Source organism: Podarcis tiliguerta (genome assembly GCF_965153285.1).
Source record: "Podarcis tiliguerta genome assembly, chromosome: 4".
NCBI classification, from domain to species: domain Eukaryota; kingdom Metazoa; phylum Chordata; class Lepidosauria; order Squamata; family Lacertidae; genus Podarcis; species Podarcis tiliguerta.
Window position 1 is genome coordinate 61,966,899 of NC_139537.1, and position 22,766 is coordinate 61,989,664.

General features: G+C 40.4%; 1 protein-coding gene across 10 annotated transcripts in view; it reads right to left on the reverse strand.

Annotated features, from left to right (window-relative positions):
• Positions 1-22,766, reverse strand: part of CNKSR2 (connector enhancer of kinase suppressor of Ras 2) — a 262,387-nt gene that overhangs the window by 56,630 nt on the left and 182,991 nt on the right. For all 10 annotated transcript variants that reach the window (XM_083439388.1, XM_083439384.1, XM_083439391.1 and 7 more), the window contains 6 exons: positions 22,479-22,651; positions 20,613-20,686; positions 18,864-18,935; positions 9,625-9,692; positions 8,249-8,349; positions 3,761-4,298 (listed from right to left, as the gene is read on the reverse strand). In XM_083439388.1, coding sequence (XP_083295514.1) covers positions 3,761-4,298; positions 8,249-8,349; positions 9,625-9,692; positions 18,864-18,935; positions 20,613-20,686; positions 22,479-22,651 — 1,026 coding nt within the window. The remainder of the gene's footprint in view (positions 1-3,760; positions 4,299-8,248; positions 8,350-9,624; positions 9,693-18,863; positions 18,936-20,612; positions 20,687-22,478; positions 22,652-22,766) is intronic.

Sequence of the window (22,766 nt, forward strand, 5' to 3'; positions counted from 1 at the left end):
AGTATACTTTCAACTACTCAACAGAACTTACTCATATTTGTAAAGTGATACATCACTTGTCATTTTTTATAGCTTTGAACATCCAAGATGCCACTGGATACATGTCCATTTATTACACTGAAGAGTTCCAGAGGGAGAAATATAACATGTTAATGGTCCTTCTGCCTGCCTGCCAGGGAAGATTCAAAGAACTAACAAAGTAGCCAGAACATCAACTATACTTAATAGATTCTGTCTGGTGCAGACAACTCAAGTGATCTATATCATTTCGAAGTCTATCCTACCCAGCAAGCCCTTGGGAAAAAACACAGCAACTTAGGTTTACACAGCGGCAGCTAAACCAAAGGATGTTCAACACTGCTTTATGCTTCCCAGATAAAAAAGGAACCACAATAAAAATGCTGTAAGTATAAATTATATAATCTATATAAAAAGTAGGATGTATGGTACTTGTTCTTTCCTTTCTTTGGTGATCACTCATAGCTGAGTAAGATTGTCTTCCATGAAACCATCTTAACAGTGAGTCCGAAAGTGACGTGGAGGTCAATTCTGGATCCACGCGGTCTTCCACAGGGGGGAGAGAGGTTTCCAGGTGGGAGTTGATCTTGGTGAGGGTCGTCAAACATGCCTTTCTCTTAGCTCGTTTCTCCTTTTCACCCTGAGTTCATGCTCCTTCAAAGTCTGTGACACCTTCGGTAAAGGCTGTTCTCCAGTTGGAATGCTCACAGGCCAGTGTTTCCCAGTTATCAGTGCTTATGGTACTTGTATACCGGGATCCATTATTTTTAGGCATATAGTAAGCCATGCAATGGGACGCGGGTGGCGCTGTGGGTAAAAGCCTCAGCGCCTAGGACTTGCCGATCGAAAGGTCGGTAGTTCGAATCCCCGCGGCGGGGTGCGCTCCCGTCGCTCGGTCCCAGCGCCTGCCAACCTAGCTATTCGAAAGCACCCCCGGGTGCAAGTAAATAGGGACCACTTACTAGAGGGGAGGTAAATGGTGTTCCGTGTGCTGCACTGGCTCGCCAGATGCAGCTTCTTACGCTGGCCAGGTGACCCGGAAGTGTCTGCGGACAGCGCTGGCTCCCGGCCTCTAGAGTGAGATGAGCGCACAACCCTAGAGTCTGTCAAGACTGGCCCGTACGGGCAGCGGTACCTTTACCTTTACCTTTAAGCCATGCAACATTTACCATTTCAAGTTAAAATGTAGCTTCTTTAATTGGCACACATGAGTTGCATTTCTCATGTGATTGTTCTAAGTCACTTTGTAAGAGCCACCATATAATTAAATCTTCAGGTACACTTACGTTTGCCAGAGTGTTTATCATGCATACAGTGTAAAGCATGTAGAAGTATGATTGGTGCAGACTGTTATCCTTATTAGCATCAAGTTATTCACTATTACTATGGTGGGATGACCACTTTGATCTTATTTTGTACACTGTTCTGATATCTAAATGAAGAGGGTGTTTTAAAAATTATTAATAAATGAACTAATAAATAATTGTAATGGCTTCAGCTCCTTCCACACACAGCTCCAAAAACTTGTTGGATATGAGCCAGGAAACTAGAAAATTGTGTATTCTGATGTAAGTCCTCAAGTGTTCAGGGAAATACATCTCTCATTGACCTTTTAAGCTTTCACTGTGGCAGATAGCAACACACTGTTATTCTGCTCAGAATGTTAAACAGCTAAGGCAAAATTTATGGCCAGTTTCAGCACTTCCATTAAGTATTTTCCACCAGTGCTATGTGCTTTCTTCTCTGTAGCATTGCCTTTCTTAACCTAGTAGATGGAATATACACAGCAAAAATAAGTTTTCTCTCTTCACATTCTACAAAATGAGAGATGGCTGAAGTAGGTCTGAATGAAATGAAAGAAATTCTGAGAGGATCTTCAAAACCCTCTGAGATGAAGGAATCTATTTTATGCTACTTCAAAAATTTGTATGTTGCACCAGAAAACAGTATCTTGCATCTTCTAGCATATTACAAGTATGGCTCACAGTATGGCTTCTCAGCACAGAAAGTATAATTTTACATAAACACATATATAAGGCTCAGAGTTTACTTCTCTTCCTGTACTCCTCAATCAACTTCCCCTTATGACTTATTTTTTTAAAAAATATTGCCAGTCTGAATTTTATCCCTGCTCAGGGCAATGAACAAAATAGCAGCGAAAGCTGTGAAGTGGCAATTATTGTTCACCAGGTTTTGCTTGATAGATGTTATGTATGCAATGTTCCCAGTAAACCATTTAACATTTTGAAAAAGTATTGCTATCTACACTTATCACTTTTTTTCTTTTCTGGTGCCTTTAACAGTATCTTAAGATGCAGAAATTAAGCAGGACAAGTTTTTAAACCACATCTCTCTATGTCAGGAAAAATTCCAGCCACTTTTGTAATGTGAGGCTGCAGTTAATGACAAAGGAGTAGAGCAGTAAAATATGTGACATGTACATATACTGTAAAATAAAGTGCCAATAATATGAGCAGAATACTGATAGTAACAAGAAACTTGAGTTTTGGCTTGTATGCTCAGTAGCTATTATGCTCATATTTTACACCCATTCGTTTACTGGGTTTTCAGTATACAGTAGAAAATAGTGAAGTGAACAATCTTTCATTGCATGTTGCCTTTTAAAATCAGCATCTATCTATGTTGGAATTTAGGCCAGCCTAATTGTACAAGAAATCCATAACAGCAACAAAGGAGAAACTAGGACCTATCTAGGACAAAATACTGTAGTCGAATATAACTGGGGGAGGATGACTTTACCCTAGCAATGGAATGCTACTCTTAAGATCCAATCAGGAACCTCTGTTGCCTTGTGGGCTACTGGCTGGCTGGAGCCACAAAACGCTGCAGAGGAAGGGTGGTCTGCTGTCATTACCACTAAAGGGACACTTCTGAAACACTGATACAGCACTCACACCTGGATCTGAGGCTGCCTGCTAAAGCCGTGTTTAAAGAGGCTGGTATTCCACTCTCACCACTCTCCACCAAAGAGCCAGAAGAAAAAAGTGGGGTAGAGAAGAGGCTAGACAAAGAGGAGGCAACGGAGTTGATTTAAAAAAATTTAGTGTTGCTTTTTTTAAGGAGAGAGTAGAGAAAATGTGAACCAGCAAGCCACAAAGGGGAGAAAATAAGCCAAATGCAAGCAGGGCAAAAGGCAGAAAGACAGACTGAAAAGTCATACAAAGAAAGAAAAATATTGTCTCAGCAGAGTAGAGATGGGAGTTTAATGGCAGTCTGACTGCTTTCGATGAAGGCACAAGCAAACTGAATTAGGAAAGACACCTACTGCCTAACTTAAACTATCAGGATTGGAGCCTTCCAGAATGCAAGAGCCCTAGGATTAGAAATAAATATTTCATATTCACCATTGAAGATTTTCTTTCCAAAGTTTGAGGAACAACACAAACACACTTATCACAAAACAAGAAATCCATGCCTGTGAAAGAAACTAGCATCCAAGACAGAAGCACCCTAGTATAGGCAAAATACCCCTCCATGGGGAACCCCCCCCCAAAAAAATAATGATAATAAACATGAGGAATAACTGTGATGCAAATAAAGCTGTTCTAAAATTTGATTTATCAAGTTAGCATGCATAAAAAGTTAATTTTTGTATCAAAAGCTAATTATTTCTACTATGTACAGAAAAAGGTATGATTAAAAGTCATATTCGCAATTAAACAATTTCCCTTTTCTACATGCAATTTATTTCTAATCAATTTTAAATATAATTAGTGCTTACTTTCATCTTCTTGGTTTTCTGGTGCAATTTGCCTTCCCTCTTCTTCTTCTTCTTCTTGCTCTTTCTGTGGCAATTCTTCCTGATGGCTGGAGGCACTGACAGAGAGTGTGTGGCAGCAATGGTTGAACCCACTATCCCGGGGCAGAGTATAACTGCGGGGCTTGCCCCCATTCCCATTTAGGGCTTGCATTTTCTCACCCTCCACTAAAGGGAAAGGGCCATAGTGATCCTGCAGGTGGCACTTTTGAGTAGGAAGAGTTGACTGCCGCCTGTGTTCTGGAGAGATAACAGCTGAGTCAGAGAAAACAGAGTCCTCAAGTGGTAGAGTCTGAAGGTAGTGCAACCCTGAGCTTGTCAGCGGAGTCTCTATTAAATCCTGCCAAGAACGTCGCTGGCTGGCTGTTTTGCGGATGGGAGATTCAGTAGTACTCCCAACTGGTTCCTGACGGAATTCCTCATGTGAAGATTGGGACTGGGAAGTTTCAGTGGAAGAGAGTCGGCTATGCTTTGGTTCCACAAAAGGGCTTGCGCAGCTCATCTGCAACATGAATATAGATTCTGGTTTCAGATCAATTATGAAGATAGCCGAATGTTTGCAATATTCAAAGGCCATTACGTACTACAGCTAGCAAGGATATAGGTTTTATTATTAACTTATCTATTTTCCCAACTCCTAGTTCATAAAAGGATATTTCAAAGAAAAAAACCTGAAATCTATCTACAAAACCATAATTGTTAGAAAAAGAACTATCAGAAAGAGAATAGAGTATTCCAGCCAAAAAGGCCCAATACATATGTAGCCACCCAATTAATTTTAGGAGGATCATCTGAAGCACAAATTTCTTTGAGTACAATCATTATTTGGCTTTGTTGCACTATATTCCTTGCCATTCTGTGTTTCATATTGGGTATAAACATCAATATGTGATTGTTTGTTGCTTTATGCTTCTGCACATACACCAGACAAACATTTTGAATAAGAGTTGTATTTGCTTCTATCTAGCTTCAAATCGTTCAGTCAAAATCCCAAGGTTCAAAACAGTAAAGAAATAGTGTATGCGACATCTGTTTGTATAAACACCTAGGAGATGTATCTCACAATACTTGTAGTCAAATAACTACAAGGTCTTTTAACCACTCCAGTCTTTGGGCCCAGCTCTGATATTCTCCCAACTGTTATTACAATGAAGCTAGCTATTTAATATACTTAAGGATCCCTTGATTCCACAGTTAATAGAGTTGCTGTTTTATGATAAAGTCACCCTCATAATGCATTTGAAAGGCAAGGTTAATCTAAATAATAAAGGCAATATTCAGAAAACAGTGTGTTACCAAACTAAGTGATTCAAATAATGGTTCAGTTACAGCTAATAGTACTAAAATCTGATTTTAGGCGAAACCCTGCAGATCACTGGAGAAGAGGAAAAAACTTGCTCCTAAGAAGTTATGAAAATGCAGTCACTGACATTTACAGAATGCCATAAGAATTTATGAATAGCCTTTAAAGAATAATCCAGAGAACTCCATATGTGCTTTGTGTCAGTTTCATGGGATCTACTGTGGCATACAAAAATCTGGAGTGTCAGTCCCTACACTACAAATTATATGAATGTCAGAATTAAATGGTGGTTTTATTTCAGTTTGAAAAACCAGAAACCAGAAGCTGTCACAAATATTACCTATGTATCTTCTACCAGGATCTTGTTGAAAGCTCTTCCAAAAATGAACAGAGGGGTAAAATGCTGAGTAGTCACCTTGACTACTTTTTAGATAAAGACTGCCTGGGTTAGCTACTTGGTTTGTGCACCATTGAAGAATTTCTCTATCCCTGTTGCATTTGGAGACAAATCTATTGTTCCAAAGTGATGAAATACATAGTCCCTACTCATGAATCAACTTCTAGAAAGATGCTCTTGGTCTTCCACACAGATTATCAGGATCAGGCTGCAAGGTGAGATCTGGAAAAGACCTGGCAATGAGGCAATATACAGGAAGAAAAAGCAGCTGTGGATAAGTCATGTGGCCCTTCCCTTTTGTAAGGTCAGGTAAGCACTGGATAGAGGGAATAAGAAATCACTTTTCCAAAGTGCTCCTGGGGTGATCCAGATAAGTCTTCTTTGTCTCTAGCTGCAAGATTTATTAACATGCCTTGAGTCTTGCTGAAACAACCAGCAGCAGTCACCCAAAGCATAACACTTTTGGTAGACTGTAGAAAGGAGTATGAGATTTTTTGAGGCAGGCAGTGCAATGGGAGGGTGTTAAGCAGAAGCTTTGAGATTAACCATTCATCAACTTTACCTTCCAACTGTGTGTTATAGCACCCCTGACACCTTCACAAACTGAATGGTATAGTGGTAGTGAGATGAAACTGAGACTGTAGCTGAGGAAATGCCTTGCTACTCATATTGGCATTCATGCACAGTGCAGTCATTCAGTCAGGACACAGTTGGCAAAAACACAAAAGATAGCTTGCAAAAAATCTCTTTGCTGGATATGGAAATTCTAATGTAAGATCAAAGATGACTTCATGTGATTTCAGTTATGCCTCTTGAAACAACGCTATTCTGTGACTCCTTTAGCATAGTTGAAAATAAAAAGAAAATCAGCTAGGCAAAGTCAGAGCTTCAAAGTTAGCACGTCTTATTTTATAGAATCATAGAGTTGGAAGGGACCCCAAGGGTCATCTAGCCGTCCCCCTGCAATGCAAGAAACTCAACTAAAGCATCCATTATAGATTGTCATTGAACTTCTGTTTAAAAACTTCCAATGAAGGAGAGTTTGCCACCTCTTGTGGGAGCCTATTCCACTGCCAAACAGCTCTACCTGTCAGAAGGTTCCTCCTGGAATCTCCTTTCTTGTAACTTGAAGCCATTGGTTCAGGTCCTAGTTTCCAGGGCTTAAAAAAGCAAGCTTGCTCCATCTTCCATATGACAACTCTTTAGATATCTGAATGTGGCTATCATATCTCCTCTCAGTCTCCTCTTTATCAGGCTAAACATACCCAATTCCCTCGACTGTTCTTCATAAGCTTGGTTTCCAGCTCCTTGATTATCTTGGTCATCTTCCTTTGAACATGTTGCAGCTTGTCAATATCCTTTTTAAATTGTGGTGTCCAAAACTGGACACAGTACTTCAGGCATAGTCTGACCAAGGCAGAATAGAATGGAACTACTGCTTCCCTTGATAGGGACGCTATACTTCTGTTGATACATCCTAGAATAGCACTAGTTTTTTGCTGCTGACTCACACTGTTGACTCATGTTAAGCTTGTGGTCTACTAAGACCCCTAGATCCTTTTCACATGTACTACTGGCAAGTCAGATGTCCCCCATCTTATATTTGTGCAGCTGATTCCTCCAGCCTAAGTGTAGAACATGACATTTGTCGCTGCTGAAATTCATTTTGTAAGTTTGGGCCCAGTGGCATTGGAGACAGAATTGGGATTCACTATGACCTCAACAGATTCTTTAACTATTAAGATACCTATTCTCTTGTGATTAAATAAAAAACTTTCCTCTTTGAAAATGACACAATCACATCCAGACTTCCCAAATGAACTTAGCACTTCTTTGGATGAACTAGTATGTTCTTCTGGCACTTGAACTAGCTTCAAAAACTAAAGTTCTTAAGGAAACATTTTTAAAAATGCAGTCTGCTTCCTACAGACCTCAAAAGAATATAGCTGAAATTGGGAAGAGGATTTTAAGAGGATCTGGAAAAATAGGTTTCCTATGGTATGGGAAAAAATTCACCTCTATCTACTTGAGAGTGCACTCAAATGCATCTATCATACAAGCTTATTGTTTGCTCTCTTTATTTTAGCATTACTTCACATCTGAAGGTATATTAAGGATGCCCTTTATTATCTGACCATTTGTACAATTATGTATTAATATTTTGTATGGTCTACTTGTTTTGTAATAGAAAAGTCTATTTTTAATGCACAAAGAACTTGAAAGGAAGCACAGAATCTATTCTTATCTGAAGGAGGATAAGCTTTTGTGAGAAACTTAGTTCATGTTGGTTAAAGCAGGAATGCTGCCAGTATTTTACCTTGGCTTAGCTTCAATTTATAATTGCAATGTACAGATTTAAATTTGTTCCTCGAAGGATAGTCTAATAAAGACCTTATTTCTTAACAAATCTTTTTAATAAAGCAGCTGTTCTACTATTTTAACTGTTTTAATGAGAACTGGAAGATGTTTTTAAATGTAAAGATCCTATATACCTGTCATGATTGTTGTTCTATGCAGTGGTTCAGGGTATTTATTCTTACATTATATTTTGATACAGGACCAAAAAACTGAATATATACAAACATAATTCCTCTGACATCAAGCATTTATACAGGATACTTCCAACATCATTACCCCAAAGTGCAAACTCAGCTGAAATGGATGAAGGTTGCATAGGAGCCACTACCCTAAAAGTATTTCTGTATTCTCACTCTGGGTCAATGGCAGCTAGTCATTACAAATGAACACTTACCGAAGGAGGTCGTGGGTATGTGTCGTATGGTGGAGGTGGGCTGTCTTGTTTGGGTGTTGATGGCGTGTCTACTTCTTCCTTATCACTTTCACTCCAGTAATCTAAACAATACAAATTAAAACAACAACAACAACAACCCTATATTATTATTGTATAAATCAAGTTCTTCAAAATTCATGTGTCATAATCAGAAAAGGGGAGCAATGGAAGATAGATGTTACTGTGGATTTTAAGAGCCATCCTCATAATTCATTCTAATGAATAAAAGCAGGCCTTCAAGGGTTCTAATACAACCATCCTAGAGCTGTGTTGTAATAATCCCTTTATCAAAGTTCTACAGGACTGCTATTTGAGAATATAATGGTGGTGGAAAACTAAGTATGTTTTGTCACCATCACTGGCATAGAGTAGGCACTATGATGATCCGTACTTGTGTTCTCTGTACACAATTGTCTCTGTGCTTGTTCCATGGGTCTTGGCTTCCTAGTAAAGCAAACAGCTAGCCAAGCACAAGAAATGAGAGATGCTCTGGTCAGTTTTCAAGGGCAGCTCCACACAGAACACATTGCAATAAACAAAAACTAAGGTCACTAGAGCATGAGTTACTGGTGGCAATCTATCTTGGTCCATGAATGACCACAGCTGCCAAACTAGCCATAGATGGAAATATGCACTCCTTGCATTGAGGCCTCTTTAGTTAACAGGATTGTTCCTTCTGGAATACATAGCTAGGATAGATTCCTTCCAGTTTAATCACCCACCGAGATCCCAGTTATATATGGCACATCAGTCCTGTCATGTATAATTGTTAATGGCAATGAATTGCCCTGCAATTAAAAAGCAACACCAGCAGGCTGCAGGGCAGTCTGACAGGTCAACCCCAAATCTTGTATATTCCACTTAAAACACAAAACATTTTATTTGCAGCTGTATGGCTGAATCCTCAGTTATCTCACTCCCTTCCCTCACAGTGCTATCTACTAAACAAAATGACACTGTTTTATTACACCTCTTTTTATCTCTGTATCATTTGCTAAGCACACTTTGGCCTAATAAAGAATTAGAAAAAATAAAAATGTAATCAGCCTTTAGTGACTTTCCAAAGTTAAATATATAAAATCAATATGCTTTAGGGAAAAAACCTGATCCACCAATCATCACCACATATATAACAGGTCCTTTTTTGTAGTCAAACATGCCCTGAATATTTTTTAAAGTTCCTATGTGTTCGAATAAAGTACTGCATAAGAACAACAGTTGCGGTAACTGAGGGAATATTCTTAAATGAGAAAATAAGGGTTCTGCAATAAAGCACAGAATACATATCCTTTAAGTAGGGAGGTTAAGTGAAGCAAACAAAAATAATTATACCATACCTTGCTCTTGTTTGATCCTCTCTCTTTCTGCATAACCAGCAGCAAGCATATTAATTCTGTTTAACCACCTGTAATCATATTTTAAATGCATCACTGACAATGCTTTAACAAGTTACATGACTTTGTATGTGATCTTTTATTCGAATATTTACAGCTTCTTGACAAGATAAGGCAGTAAGACCTATGTTTCATTCAGCTGTCTTGTTAGATGAAATTTTCTTGTAAAACTATTTTGACATATACAGTGTTGTTTCAAATAGAAAACCTTGAACAAGGATGCTGGAAGTCCTTAAAATGAAACATTTCAAGGTATTCAAAGATCTGCTAGATATTGCTCACAAATACGTCATCATACTGAAGAATTCTTGCTGTTCCAATTTCTCAAGATCAAATCCTGTTACAAAGTTTTCATCAATACATTTAAAGCCTTATTTGTCATACCAGCAGGAAAAAAGTTCACTCTTCAATTTTGAAGCACATGTATCATATAGTATAACAAAGAGATAGGAGAAGCTTTGCGTGCATCAAGAAGGAAGAGAGAGGAAAAATAATTCTTTTAAGTAAAAAAAATTCTAACCTTACGCTAAATCAGACTTCCAATTCCCTAGACTTCTTCCAACAGAACTGTCTGCTTGGTAAAGCTGGGTGTATTTTCATCATTCTTTTTTCTTCCCATTGATTTCAACCGATGACCCAGCTGCTATTCTGCCTGTAACATCTGTGCTTCTTAATGTAATTTCCAGGCATTCTACTTACTACCCAACCACCAGGAATCGCATTTGCCAAATTTCAGAGTGAAAGATTTCTCACTTTATTGCCCATTAACAAAGGCATATAGGAAGAAATTGTATTAAATTAAAGTAATTTGGTTTGATTTGTAATAATTTGGAAAACTAATAAAAATAATTTGAAAACACCACCACCAACCACCACCACCAAGGCATATAGGAAGACCTTAACTCCTATATATACTAGCAAGTTGAAAGTGTCAGGTGTTGCTCAGGAATTCTAACAACCCCCTGCCCCAATTTATAAATGCATAATGGATACAGCTTGTCAGAAGCCATAATTTATTTTAAATAAATGTTTCTAAAGTCAAAAGTGTTTTCATAGGTGAAAACAAATGGCAAATAGTACCAAGTGGTAAATGGAGGTGGGGCGAAGATTTGCCACTTCATAAGGCTCCCAATTTTACCACACATTAGAAAGTGTGGCAGAAACTCCATATTTTATTTTATATTTTTATTTTTTAAATCAGGGTAGAGGACTACTTGGTTAAGATGGTTGTGTGTGTTGGACCATTGATAATGCAGTATGGACAAAAGAACTAAACCGTCTGTAAAATCAGTTGCTTCTGTTATGATGATTTCCACATTTTGAGTCAGTAGAGGTCTATTTCATCAGTCAGGCCAGTCCTGCCAATAGTTAGTTTCCAAGTGAAAATAATGGGTGCATAATCTTGGCAGGAAAGCCTGATTATTGCTTTAATCCCAGATGTGATTCCTGGCACAGCTAGATAGGCACTATTTTTATTGCTAGTTCATAGCAAAGCAGCAACATGGAAAACAGGTTTGAGACACAGTCCTGCCTCACATTTAGCCCTGCCCAGACTCAGATCTTCCATCACTATTTTGAAATCAAAGGAACAGTTGAATTTTTTTTCCATGTTGGACTTCTTTAAAAAAAGAAGATGGAAACAAGGAGGCATTTTGTCTCTAGAAAGGAATTAAAATGAACTTAAATTAATTTCTATATCTAAGAGACAGTACAATCTTTGATGGTTGCAGTTAAGTTGACATTTAATCATGGTAATTTGCAAGAATGACTTAAGTACCCTTTGAAAAATGTATATGAGCTATGTGTCACAAAGACTCATTGTGCCTCTAGATCATTTTACAAGTTTCTTAATTACTGGAAACTATGTTCTGGCAACTACTATGTTGGCAGTTTGATACGGCTGCACTAGAACATATTGTACTCATTCACTCACCTTAATATATACTCTTCAGAGCTCTGATGTACACAAATTGTTCTTTTTAAGAGCCAGGAATATTCTGTGTACGTGTCTTCACTAGCATTCCTAGCACTCAAGAAAAATGGGCAGCCACTGCTTATGCTGTTCATTCTATCCCCACATAATTGTTTAGCTACATGTGTATGAATGCATGTATCAGAGCCCCAAAAGACATTACAGTGACTGAACGTTTGGAAATAATAATTACTATGATGTTCACTGTAAATAATGCTAACTGAACCCCATTACGGAAAACAACACATTTATGGGCCAGTTGTACTTCATGAACAATTAGTGTGTATAAGCACTTATGTGATCCAGCACTTGAAATATATATATATGTGCAGTGTACTCAGGAAACAGTGAAAATTTGTAAGCAATTTTTGAAGAAGAAATGCCAGAGAAAAATGAAACTGGGGTACAGTACCCTCCATGGACTGATTTGTCTTAATATATTTTCACTTTGATAAAAATGAAATTGATTTAAGTTCCAAAATAGTTGAAGGTAGTTTGGGCTCCTTTAAATTGCTCTTAACTGACTAACTATATCGAACACTTCATCTGGATTAAGACCAGAACCAGGCAGGAGAATTAATCAGAGCATTCAGCAGATGTTTACACTCATAGCAGCTTCTTGTTTTTCCAGAGGAAATAATCCATGCTTAGAAACTGATCTTTGCTGGATCAGTGTCACTGTGTGTGTGACACACACACACACACACACACACACACACAGACACGGATGCACTGCTGCTTGCTTCACTCACCAACTTTGTCTACTCCCCCCAAAGTCACCCTTCCCATTACTCATTGCCAAAGTCAGCCCTTCTCCTTATTCTTTGCCAAATCCACTCACTTCCCACAATCCTAGCAAAAGCCACCTTTTACCCTCCACTAGCTCCTCTCCAGTGTTACTCCCTCACTGTATACTTCACATTTGGAGATATAACATTTATATCCCACCATTCCTACAATGAGCTCAAGGTGGCATACATACATGGCTCTCTTCCTCCAAAGTTTATCCTTACAACAACCCTGTGACGTAGGTTGGGCTGAGAGACTGTGACTGGCTCTACAATAACAATTACAATTTATTTATTACGGCCATAGGCCCATACAAGAAAAAACATAAATAACAACTTGTGCACGTGGGGAAAAAAGAAAGGAAAAAAAAAAAAAAAAAAGGGAAGGGAACAAAAAAAGAAAAAAACAGCCACTAAAACACCGCTATAACAATAAAATACTATAAGATAGAGTGGCATCCTACGCCTTAATTAGCTTGTAGTGCTCCTTGGCGTCGCTTTTGGGTAAGGACCGCGACCAGGAACCTAGCCACTTTCAGGGTCGTATGGGTATCCTTATCCTGCAAGATTTGGGCAAGGTGGAATGTTGGAGGGGTACCCGTTAGTTTCTGTATGATTGATCCCAGCAGATTTGCTCGTAACACATTGAACAAGGGGCAAGAAAACATAATGTGCTGGAGCGACTCCGGCGTCACCTTATCACATTCGCACATGGCGGGGACTTGGCCCTTTGAGAATCTATGTCTCAGGACATTGGAGGGAAAAACGTTAAACCTCGCTTTGGTGAAGGCCAGTCTATGGGCAACAGTCGAAAGGGAGGAGAGGTATGATGGGACGCAGTAAGTTAAAGTGATACCAATGCTCTGGGGCGAACAAACACCTCCCCCCAGCATATAATTTCGCTGTAAGTCGATGTCATCCAGTCTTTGGCGGATCAGTCTTTGAGCTGTGATTTGATCTAATTTTAGGGAATCTGCGGGAGAGATTCCATAGCTCAAGAGTTTGGCATGAATTCTACTAGACCAAAGGCTAGAGAATTCATCTCGCCATAGGCATTGGATAAGGTAATGGTTTGGTAATCTATGCCACAGTGATAACCAGTAATTGAAGACTTGCTTCCACAGACAAGTTTCTAAGGATGCGATCTTCAATTCTAGTCGCATGGCTGCGTTGCTTACGCACAGAGGAAGCATTAGGAGCCGGCGTAGGAATTGGTTTTGCAGAGTCTCAAGGGGAGCAAGATCAGTCAACACGGCCCAGAGCGGGGCAGCATAAGCGAGCACAGCCACCACTTTTGCCTTGAACACCTTTAGGGCCGAGGGAACATGCAAAGCTCCATCCGAAAAGAAAAATCGGAGGAGCGCATATGACAGAGTTTTGGCCTTATTAAGTAGGTGTTGTATATGAGCTTTCCACCCCAGATTGTATTGAAAAATAACTCCTAGGTATTGGAATTTTAGGACTTGCTCTATTTTTGCTCCACCAAGCTTCCATTTATATAATCTCCGGCTTCTGGAGAAAATCAGAATCTTGGATTTGGCATAGTTGATGGTTAATTGGTTGAGTTGACAATACGTGGCAAAGATCTTCAGAGCTCTGGTTAGTCCAACACGTGTAAAAGATAGGAGTACTGCGTCGTCCGCATATAAAAGGAGTGGGCAACGATAGTCCGCTAGTCTAGGCGCGTGTGTACTTGGAGATGAATTAACTAGGGGTGCTCGCATGTCGCTGATGAATAGGTTGAATAGGCAGGGAGCCAATATACAACCTTGGCGCACTCCCTTGTTTATTGGTATCGGGTTTGTGAGGTCGCCCGCAGGAGTGAGTCTCACTCTGGCAAGGGTACCTTCGTGGAGTTGACTTATAAGCCATAAGAGTCTTCTATCAATGCCCTGTTTCGCAAGTTTCTCCCAAAGAATATTTCTGGGCACGCTGTCGAAGGCTGCCTTTAGATCTAAAAAGGCCGCACAGAGGTAGCCCCGCGGAGGGGAGGAGTACTTCCGTGCCAGGTGATAGAGCACTATCGCATGATCGGTTGTAGAGCGTTTAATTCTGAACCCTGCTTGTTCATGGCCAATCTGATTAGTCTCATCTACCCAACGCAATAGTTTAGTCAGCAAGAAGCTGGCATAAATTTTCCCTATAATCGAAAGGAGGCTGATGTTACGGTAGTTTTCCGGCTCCGTTGGAGGACCTTTTTTATGGATTGGTACTATAATGGCCTCCTTCCATATTTTGGGGATGTGACCAGAGGCGTTGATTGCGTTGAAGGTTTTGGCCAAGATGCCAGCCCACCATTTTGGGTGTAGTTTGATGGCTTCGGCAGGGATCAGATCGGGCCCTGGGGCTTTGCCCGGTTTCAGCTGGGCTATTAGCTTGACTATTTCGTCAGGATCGGTGGGAGGCCAAATGGGTAGATGGGTAAACAGGTGCGTCAGATGGTCGGAGGGAGCATCTGCTTGTGAAAAACATTTCTTCAGGAACAATTCCCATGTCGGTGCAGGGATGACTGCCCTTGGGTATATCCTCACCCTTCTATTAATCAAGGACCAGAATTCCCTGGATCTGTGTGGTTTTGAAGCAGCAATCAGGGCCTGCCAACGATTATGTTGCCACTCGCGTTTGGCAATTTTTTGCGTGCGTTTATAAACTTGCTTGGCTTGTGCGTAGCTAGCTGGCAGAGTAGATGCATCAGAGGTCTTATATACATTATATATAGCACGAAGGCGCTGTCTTGCTTGTTTACACTGAGAGTTATACCAGGGGGCACCGTGAGTATACTCGTTACGATTTAAATTTTTGGGTGGTAGCCTGAAGAAGGACGTAAGAACAGTGGTATGATGGTGGAAGCGATTCAACACTATGCTATGCTCGTCTGGGGCAGAGCCTATGTTGGGATGAGGCCCAAGGATTTCTTTTTGAAAGAATTCCTGATACCTTTGAGCCTGGGTCTCCGACCATTTGATTCCTCTTATTTGGAGGGATTCGTTGGTTACCATCTGGGTCGTGTGTCTATCAGCCTCTGGCTGCCAGTTCAGGGAAAACTTGGCTACCAGGGGGAGATGATCACTAGATTGTACATTCTCAATCTTAAAGGTGGAAATACACTTAAGTAAATCCCTGGAGACCAACAGGTAATCGAGGACGCTGTTTGACTTAACGCTCAGGTGAGTGAAATCCCCTGGGATATCAGGGAGACAAGCGCCATTTAAGGGGGCCAGATTTAGACGGATGGCCATTTGATATAGGAGCACTCCAGCCTCATTTACTCTGTGGTCTTTAGAGGTTCTCCTCATGATGTATTCCAGATCATAATTATCAAGATTTGGGGTAACCCACCATTTGGCTTTGGTCAGCGAATCCCAGTTTGCTGCTGTGCGGGCATTAAAATCGCCACCTATTATGGCCGGGGTGTTGGGAAACTTAACATAACATGAGAGCAAATGATCTTCCAGCGAGGCCCATTTAGAGCCCAGTTCAAGAGAGGAACCCCCAGGAGGCAAATAAACATTTGTAACTAGGAGTGAGATCTTTTCCCCCGCTATCAGCCCGGTAAGGGCGTAAGGGGGTAAGGCCTGTACTAGAGAAAATTTAGAATGAAGGTTGAGAGAGATGCCTATTATTAGGCCCCCTTTAGGGCGGCCTCCTTTCAGGGAGGGACAGGCTGGGAGTTCTAGAAGCTCAAAACCATTTAGGACAATTTTCTCTACTTCCCACGATTCTTGGAACAGGATGATATGAAATGGGTTAATAAACTCCAGGAATTCTGGATCAAGTTTTTTTCCCCTCCAGCCCGCAATGTTCCAGCTCAGGACTGATAGGGGGGAGTTCCTGTTGAGTCCAATTCGCTGTCATTTCGGGGAGGAATGTGAGACCTTTGGGGGCAGGGCAGGCCCCGCAAAGAAGTCAGTTATTTTACTTTGCATAGGCACCTGCTGAAGGGTCCTGGTCTTGAAGTTGGTATTGAGGTATTCTGACTGGGGTGACAGAACGGGTCTCCCGCTAGCTAACCCAAGGGCGGACACTTCAGTGGGGAACACCACGGGGTTAGCTGAGACTGCCCCACCGCGAGGTCTAAAGGTCGCCGATGAAACCATTTGGTTTATATGTCCGGCCGGATCTTCAGTCAAATCCGCGCCATTTTTTGATGTAGATGGAACACTCCCCTGACCAGCTGCCAGCAAAGGTGCTGGGGATGCTCGGCGTGCAGTTACCGTTTGTATGATGGGTCTATGCCGCTCAGGGGAATATGAAGACTCCAGTTCCGGCATTGATGGATTAGATGGTAAGGAATTGTTTTGGTGGGAGGCACTCTGAGTTACACTCTTCGGCGGAGGGCTCTTGGAGGGCGAATCAAAATTTATCAAGAGTTGGGATGAGCGGCCAGCTTGTGTGGCAAAACTTGAGTCTGCCAAGCATCGGTGGGATTTACCCACAAGTGGGGGAGGTATGGGTTTAGGAGCTGGGCTGAGGTGTGGAAGACTTCCTGCTTCCTTAAAGCACAACTCCGAAAAGCTGGTAAGGTTATCCTGAGAAGTGGACAGGACTTTTCCGTTCTTCTGGACGTGTATGAGCTGATGATTAAGTACTTCTAGTCTATCAATTATTTCTTGTTGTTCCCTCGGTGGAAGGTCGCCAAAGGTGGCTAAAAGCTCTCTTTCCTCCGGTGGGGTCAGAGAGTTACTTGCGCCAGTGGGATCCTTTAAGGCTCGTGGGGACATGGAATAAGTCCAGTTTCGAGATGGATGGGTATCCTCCGGAATAGGAGGCTCGATGTCCCAAGGTGTTCCCGACCTCTCCGACCGGGTCCGCTCCGTGTCGTAACCGGCAAGTAGGAGGGGATGGATCATGCTATCCATAAAAACTCTTGTTGGGATGATATCGTACCTAGCCAAGAGTGATTTCTGCCTGATGATAGCTGAGGGGATCCTTGGAGAGTAAAACGCAAGCATCACTTTCTGTTGCCTGAGGTGCTGGTTCAGAGGTAATACTGCAATGAGATCGCATTGTGTGGTTTCTATGTTTAGTAGGTTGCTTATATACCTTTTGGCCCCATCCAGAGTGAGCCACCTTGCTGACCCTACCCCGATATTTAGGCAAATTTTCTTAGGTTGCAGAGACAATGCTTGATGTTTCAGTGCGGGATTTGGTTTATATTTAGGGATCCCACTTCCTTTTTTGGTTGAGGATAAGGTTCTCTGGCACTTCATTTCCCCCGCAGCTACAGTTGGTTCGAACTTTGGCCAGAGGTTATCAATTTTCTGTTCAAGGTTACATAGCTGGGAGGCTAGCACATCAATCTTCTTGAATATGCAGTTAAGGGTTCTGACCACAAGGTGGAGATGTTCGTGTTGTTCTTGTCTTGCGCAGACCTCGACTCCAGCGTCCTGCGCCACCCCCAGTGGGACACTCCCTCTTCCTCCGAGCTTGCCATCCACAGCTGTAGTCTGGGGTAAAAGTAAAGGTAATTCCTCTGGTGTTGACGTTGTTTCTGGTGACATTAGAGGGTGAAAACGGTTCTGAGTTTTCACCCTATAGCAGTGGTCAGTGGGGACACTCCATTTGCCAGACACAGGGGGGTCGGTTTTAGATTGTTTGGCTCTTGGGGAGGGCAGAGCCTCGTCACAGTCCCTTAGGCGTTTGCCTTGGCCCATCGTTGTGAGTCTTTTAAAATAGCAGTGGTTAAAAGGTAATAAAAGGTAATAAAAGGTAATAAAAAAGGTAATAAAAATAGAAAAACAACCTAATGTGGGCTGGCGAAAAAAACCAGTGTGTCGAAGGCTGCCGAAGGGTACGGTTATCTGCTCGTTAAAGCTGATTTGCGATGCAGGCTTTGTAGATTATCAGCAATGTAAACTCCTGGTATGGGCTCCGTCACCCTGGTGCAACCTTCAGCAAGAACTTGAAAGGCTGGGAGCCGCAACACAAATTTTAGGGAGGATTCGGGATGAACTCCGGCAAATGCGTCTTACCTTGACGCCATTTCTACAGCAGCTTCCCCAGCTCAATCCAAAGCAATCCTCCTTCGTCAGACTTAATTAAAATCTGGCATCACATCAGTGGAGAGTCCAGCAATTACTTGTCTAGCTAAATGCAAAACTAAAGTAAATGACTTACTCCAGTGGTTGTAAAATCCAAATCGGGAGAAGAGGTCGGAGAGAACTGGGAAGAGGAACCTTACACGGTGGCCATCTTGGCTCCCATGACTGGCTCTAAGTTTCATGACTGAGTGGGGATTTGAATCCTGAACTCCCAACACTCTAACCACTTCACCACACACACCAATTAAAACAATTTTTAAAATATATTTCTCTTATATTACATTCAGGGAATAAATTTTTCATTGGCCTTTTGGTGGTGAATACTATAAAAATACCAAAAATACTCAAGATTGATTCATTACATAAATTAAGTTACAGTACCTGCTCATGTCATCTAGATGCTCAGCAGCAAAGTAAAAGCTTTTGATCTTAGGATGGCAAGCTTTGAATGCACTGGAAGGGGGGAAAATAAGAAAGGACCATGGGTGAAATATTAAGTATACATTATTTTTCAGTATCAAAAGGCTGGCTCAAAAGTAGGTATACTGCTTTAGAATCCACTTTCTTTGTCCTTGACTCAAGTTCTCATCATTCACAGTATCAGTAAAGAAAAATAATCCTTGATTGATTGATTGATTGATTGACTGTATAGCTACTTTTGGGCCACACCGTATATCATCTATATACATCTATATTTTGTTTATGTTTCAATTCTACTCTGAAATCAAGAACATTTGCACTTTATACACATTTTGGGATATACTTGTGTGATAAGATACAGTAATCATGTAATCCTATGTATGTCTATGTGGAGGTAAGCTCCACTGAGTTGTATTTAATCCTATGTAAGTGTGGACAGGATTACACCCTAATTAAATCTATCTGAACATGGTGTCAAGTTAAACACTATCTTGACTGAGTATACTTTTGATAAATATGAAGCAGTTTATTTACTGGGGCACTTGTATTTAGTAGGCAAATATATCATAAAAGTTTCTGGATATAATATCATTTAGCCAAATTATACTTCACAGGATGTCCCTATGATTTTTCATACTACAGTGTTTCTGGCTTTACTTTCAACTTTAAAACTCAATAGTTGAACAGAAAAAGCAAATGTGACTTAATTTCTGACAAGCTGTTGAACTTGTAATCATGAAGTTATTCACAGTAATGAGGTATTTCATAGGTCCTTTCCCTCTCAACCAACTATAAAAAGCATTACTGTCAACATCTGAAACATCAGATCTACATTCTAGACCGCAGGGTATTACACTGGCACAATCCACTATTAATCTAAACAGGCACTGAACTGCACATAAAGGTTGGCATCCATACCAAGTTACAGCTTTGTGAAAGATTTGGCTGGATGCCCAAATGTAATTCTTGTGTATTCTACTATTAATTATCTTATATATTTTTTTACAAATTGAAGTCAACATTAGTTTAGAAAAAGTGAATTTTGCTTTATCACATATTAAGAATTAAAATGTATTATGATAATATAATCAGTTAAAAGTAAAGGCAGTGGCGTAGCGTGGGTTGTCAGCACCCGGGGCAAGGCAAGACACACTGGGCTCTAGCTGCTAGGGATGGTGGATGGAAGTGAGGTCTGCAACCACAGTCTACCTGAGTAGGGGATGAGCAGCCATTCCTAAACACCTATTCCTAAATTTCAGGAATGAACTTGGTGAGTATCTAAAGTAGCAAACGATAATATACTGTATTTTTCGCTCTATAAGACGCACCAGACCATAAGACGCACCCAGTTTTTGGAGGAGGAAAACAAGAAAAAAAATATTCTGAATCTCGGAAGACAGAACAACAAGAGGGATTGCTGTGCAGCGAAAGCAGCAATCCCTCTTGCTGTTCTGGCTTCTGGGATAGCTGCGCAACCTGCATTCACTCCATAAGACGCACACACATTTCCCCTAACTTTTTAGGAGGGAAAAAGTGAGTCTTATAGAGCAAAAAATACGGTATATTAATTAGTAGTAGCAGTAGTGATTGAAGTTCCACAAAGATAAATGCTACCATACAAAGACATCAATAATGGAACATTTTATCAAAATTATGTTTGTTTCAACGTTTACGGTTTTATCTATTTTTGAATATTGTTCTAGTACTTACTACTTCTTGCGACATTCACTAGCTCTGTCAATTTTAAATTCTGGCAGACTGATGAATCCCTCTGCTTTTTCATCCTATGAAGATGAACAGATTAAAGAACAAGAGCAAAACCAGAAGCCAATCAAAAATAAAACAAATACAAGCATACTGAACTATCTCTTGTCACAATATAACAATTTCTGATTTATTGCTTCATTAAAACTTCCACAAAAATTAATGGAAGCATCTTGCCAGAAAGGTGAAAACATCACTTTAAAAATAATTATTTTAAAGAACAACTTAAACTATGTCTTCAATCATTTCTCTTTTGGGGCAATTCACATAACTTGGACAGTAGAAGCATACACAATTAAACATGCAATTTTTAAGATAGAACATAGTATTAGAAGCACAATGCAATTTGGTTCCACTAGAAGTCTGCAGCTGAACGAACTGGCTGGTTAGTTTAAAACAATGGTCCGGTTCGTACAAAATGCTAAGCCAAACCATAGCCTAGCAAGAATGAACAAATGTGTGAGTACACAGAGTAAAAATGGTTACATTTGAACTGAACCAAAAATGTGGAAATTTAGTTGCCTACTCTTGTTACTGTCATCTTGCTGTCTCTTCCTCACTGTTTCCTTGGGGTTGCAAAAGCAGAACTTTGCAATAACAGCCAAAGCAAAAATTGCCAAAATTCTATTGCTATAATTCTATTGCTAGCATCTACACTTCAGATCTAGCATTTCTGTATCCCCTTTATTCTATCCCTTGCCTTTTCCCAGCCCTTCTGCCAATACTGCTCAGTCACATGTACTTGCCAGTTCTATGTATACTTTTGCCCTGATCCTAATTTTCCTCCTTTTTTCAACTACGTATCTCCATGACACAGAGTTTCCTCAGGACCTTAGGTCACTGCCAACTTTGTCTTACTTCAGTTAGTCATCCTGTATCTTAATCAACATCCTAACACTCCCCCCTCCTTATCACTTCTCATCTTAACTGCTAAGAGCTCTCATTAATTCCTTCTTGTCTCAATTTTCTACCTCCTTAGCTCTTTTACTGCAGCCTCACTTTTCACCTACATTTCTATCAGATTCTTCTTTCTCAGTCAACTACCTTCTTTACATATTTTCTTCATCCTCCAGGAATCATTATATTGCCTGTTTCTTGTGACATCTTCCTCCATCCTAAGTTTTGTCCCATGTGGAGTTCTAATTCCAGTCAAACAAACAATACTCAATTCCCTCACAAAAGATACACTACAAACTATTTAGCTCTTGCACAACTTTACATTCCACACCATCAAACCAGTTCCACCAATCAATGTCAGAGATTGAGACATACAATACTGATACTGAACCCAAAGTAAGTGTAGGATTCACATTATATTGTATGAGAAAGAAATGGAGCATGTAATGGGCTGTTGGTATCTGAAGTGTTTCATTTATATGGGGAAGTCGTGAAATTGTATGGCTTCTGAATCAGGGCCATAGCATCTGATGATATAATTTTTCTGCATGGTGAATGTTTAGTGTATCCAGGCTATCTTTGTTTTAATGAAGAAGAAGAAAACCTATGTTACCAATATTTAGCATGGCTCTTGGAATCACTAATTTAAAACATGGACAGAAGAGAGCTGTGCACAGTGTCAGAACCGCACTTTTTGTTTCCACTGCCGAAGGGAAAAGCCAATATGAAAGGTAGTTTGTCTCTCCAGTACAAACAGACAGTCAAAAACAAAACCCTGCACATGTAATGACCAAATCAAGTTTGGGCAGTTATATATGGTTCTTCACCACATGCATATATCATGTTTTTGGACCATATTATTCAGTGCAGTCACATCCCTCTGCAAGAAGAACACCAAACATGTCAGTTTCTTACCTCCTCATTGATATACCAGTAGAGAGAAGTATCCTTCAGGACAAACCAGTATTTCTTCCATTTTTGTGAGAAATAACTCTTGGCATCTTTCTTTTTCCAGAGCCAGCCTTCACAGTCTCCACGACCAAGATCTTTACAAGAAATTCGCCTTTTACTCTTACTTGGTGCGAGACCTTAAAAGAACAGTTGTTTCAGAGATGATTCATGTACCCATATAATACGTCTGTCCTGAGCAGGAATGCATTGTTGTGGTTTAGGTTTCTTTTGGGGTGGAACTTCTCTCCATCC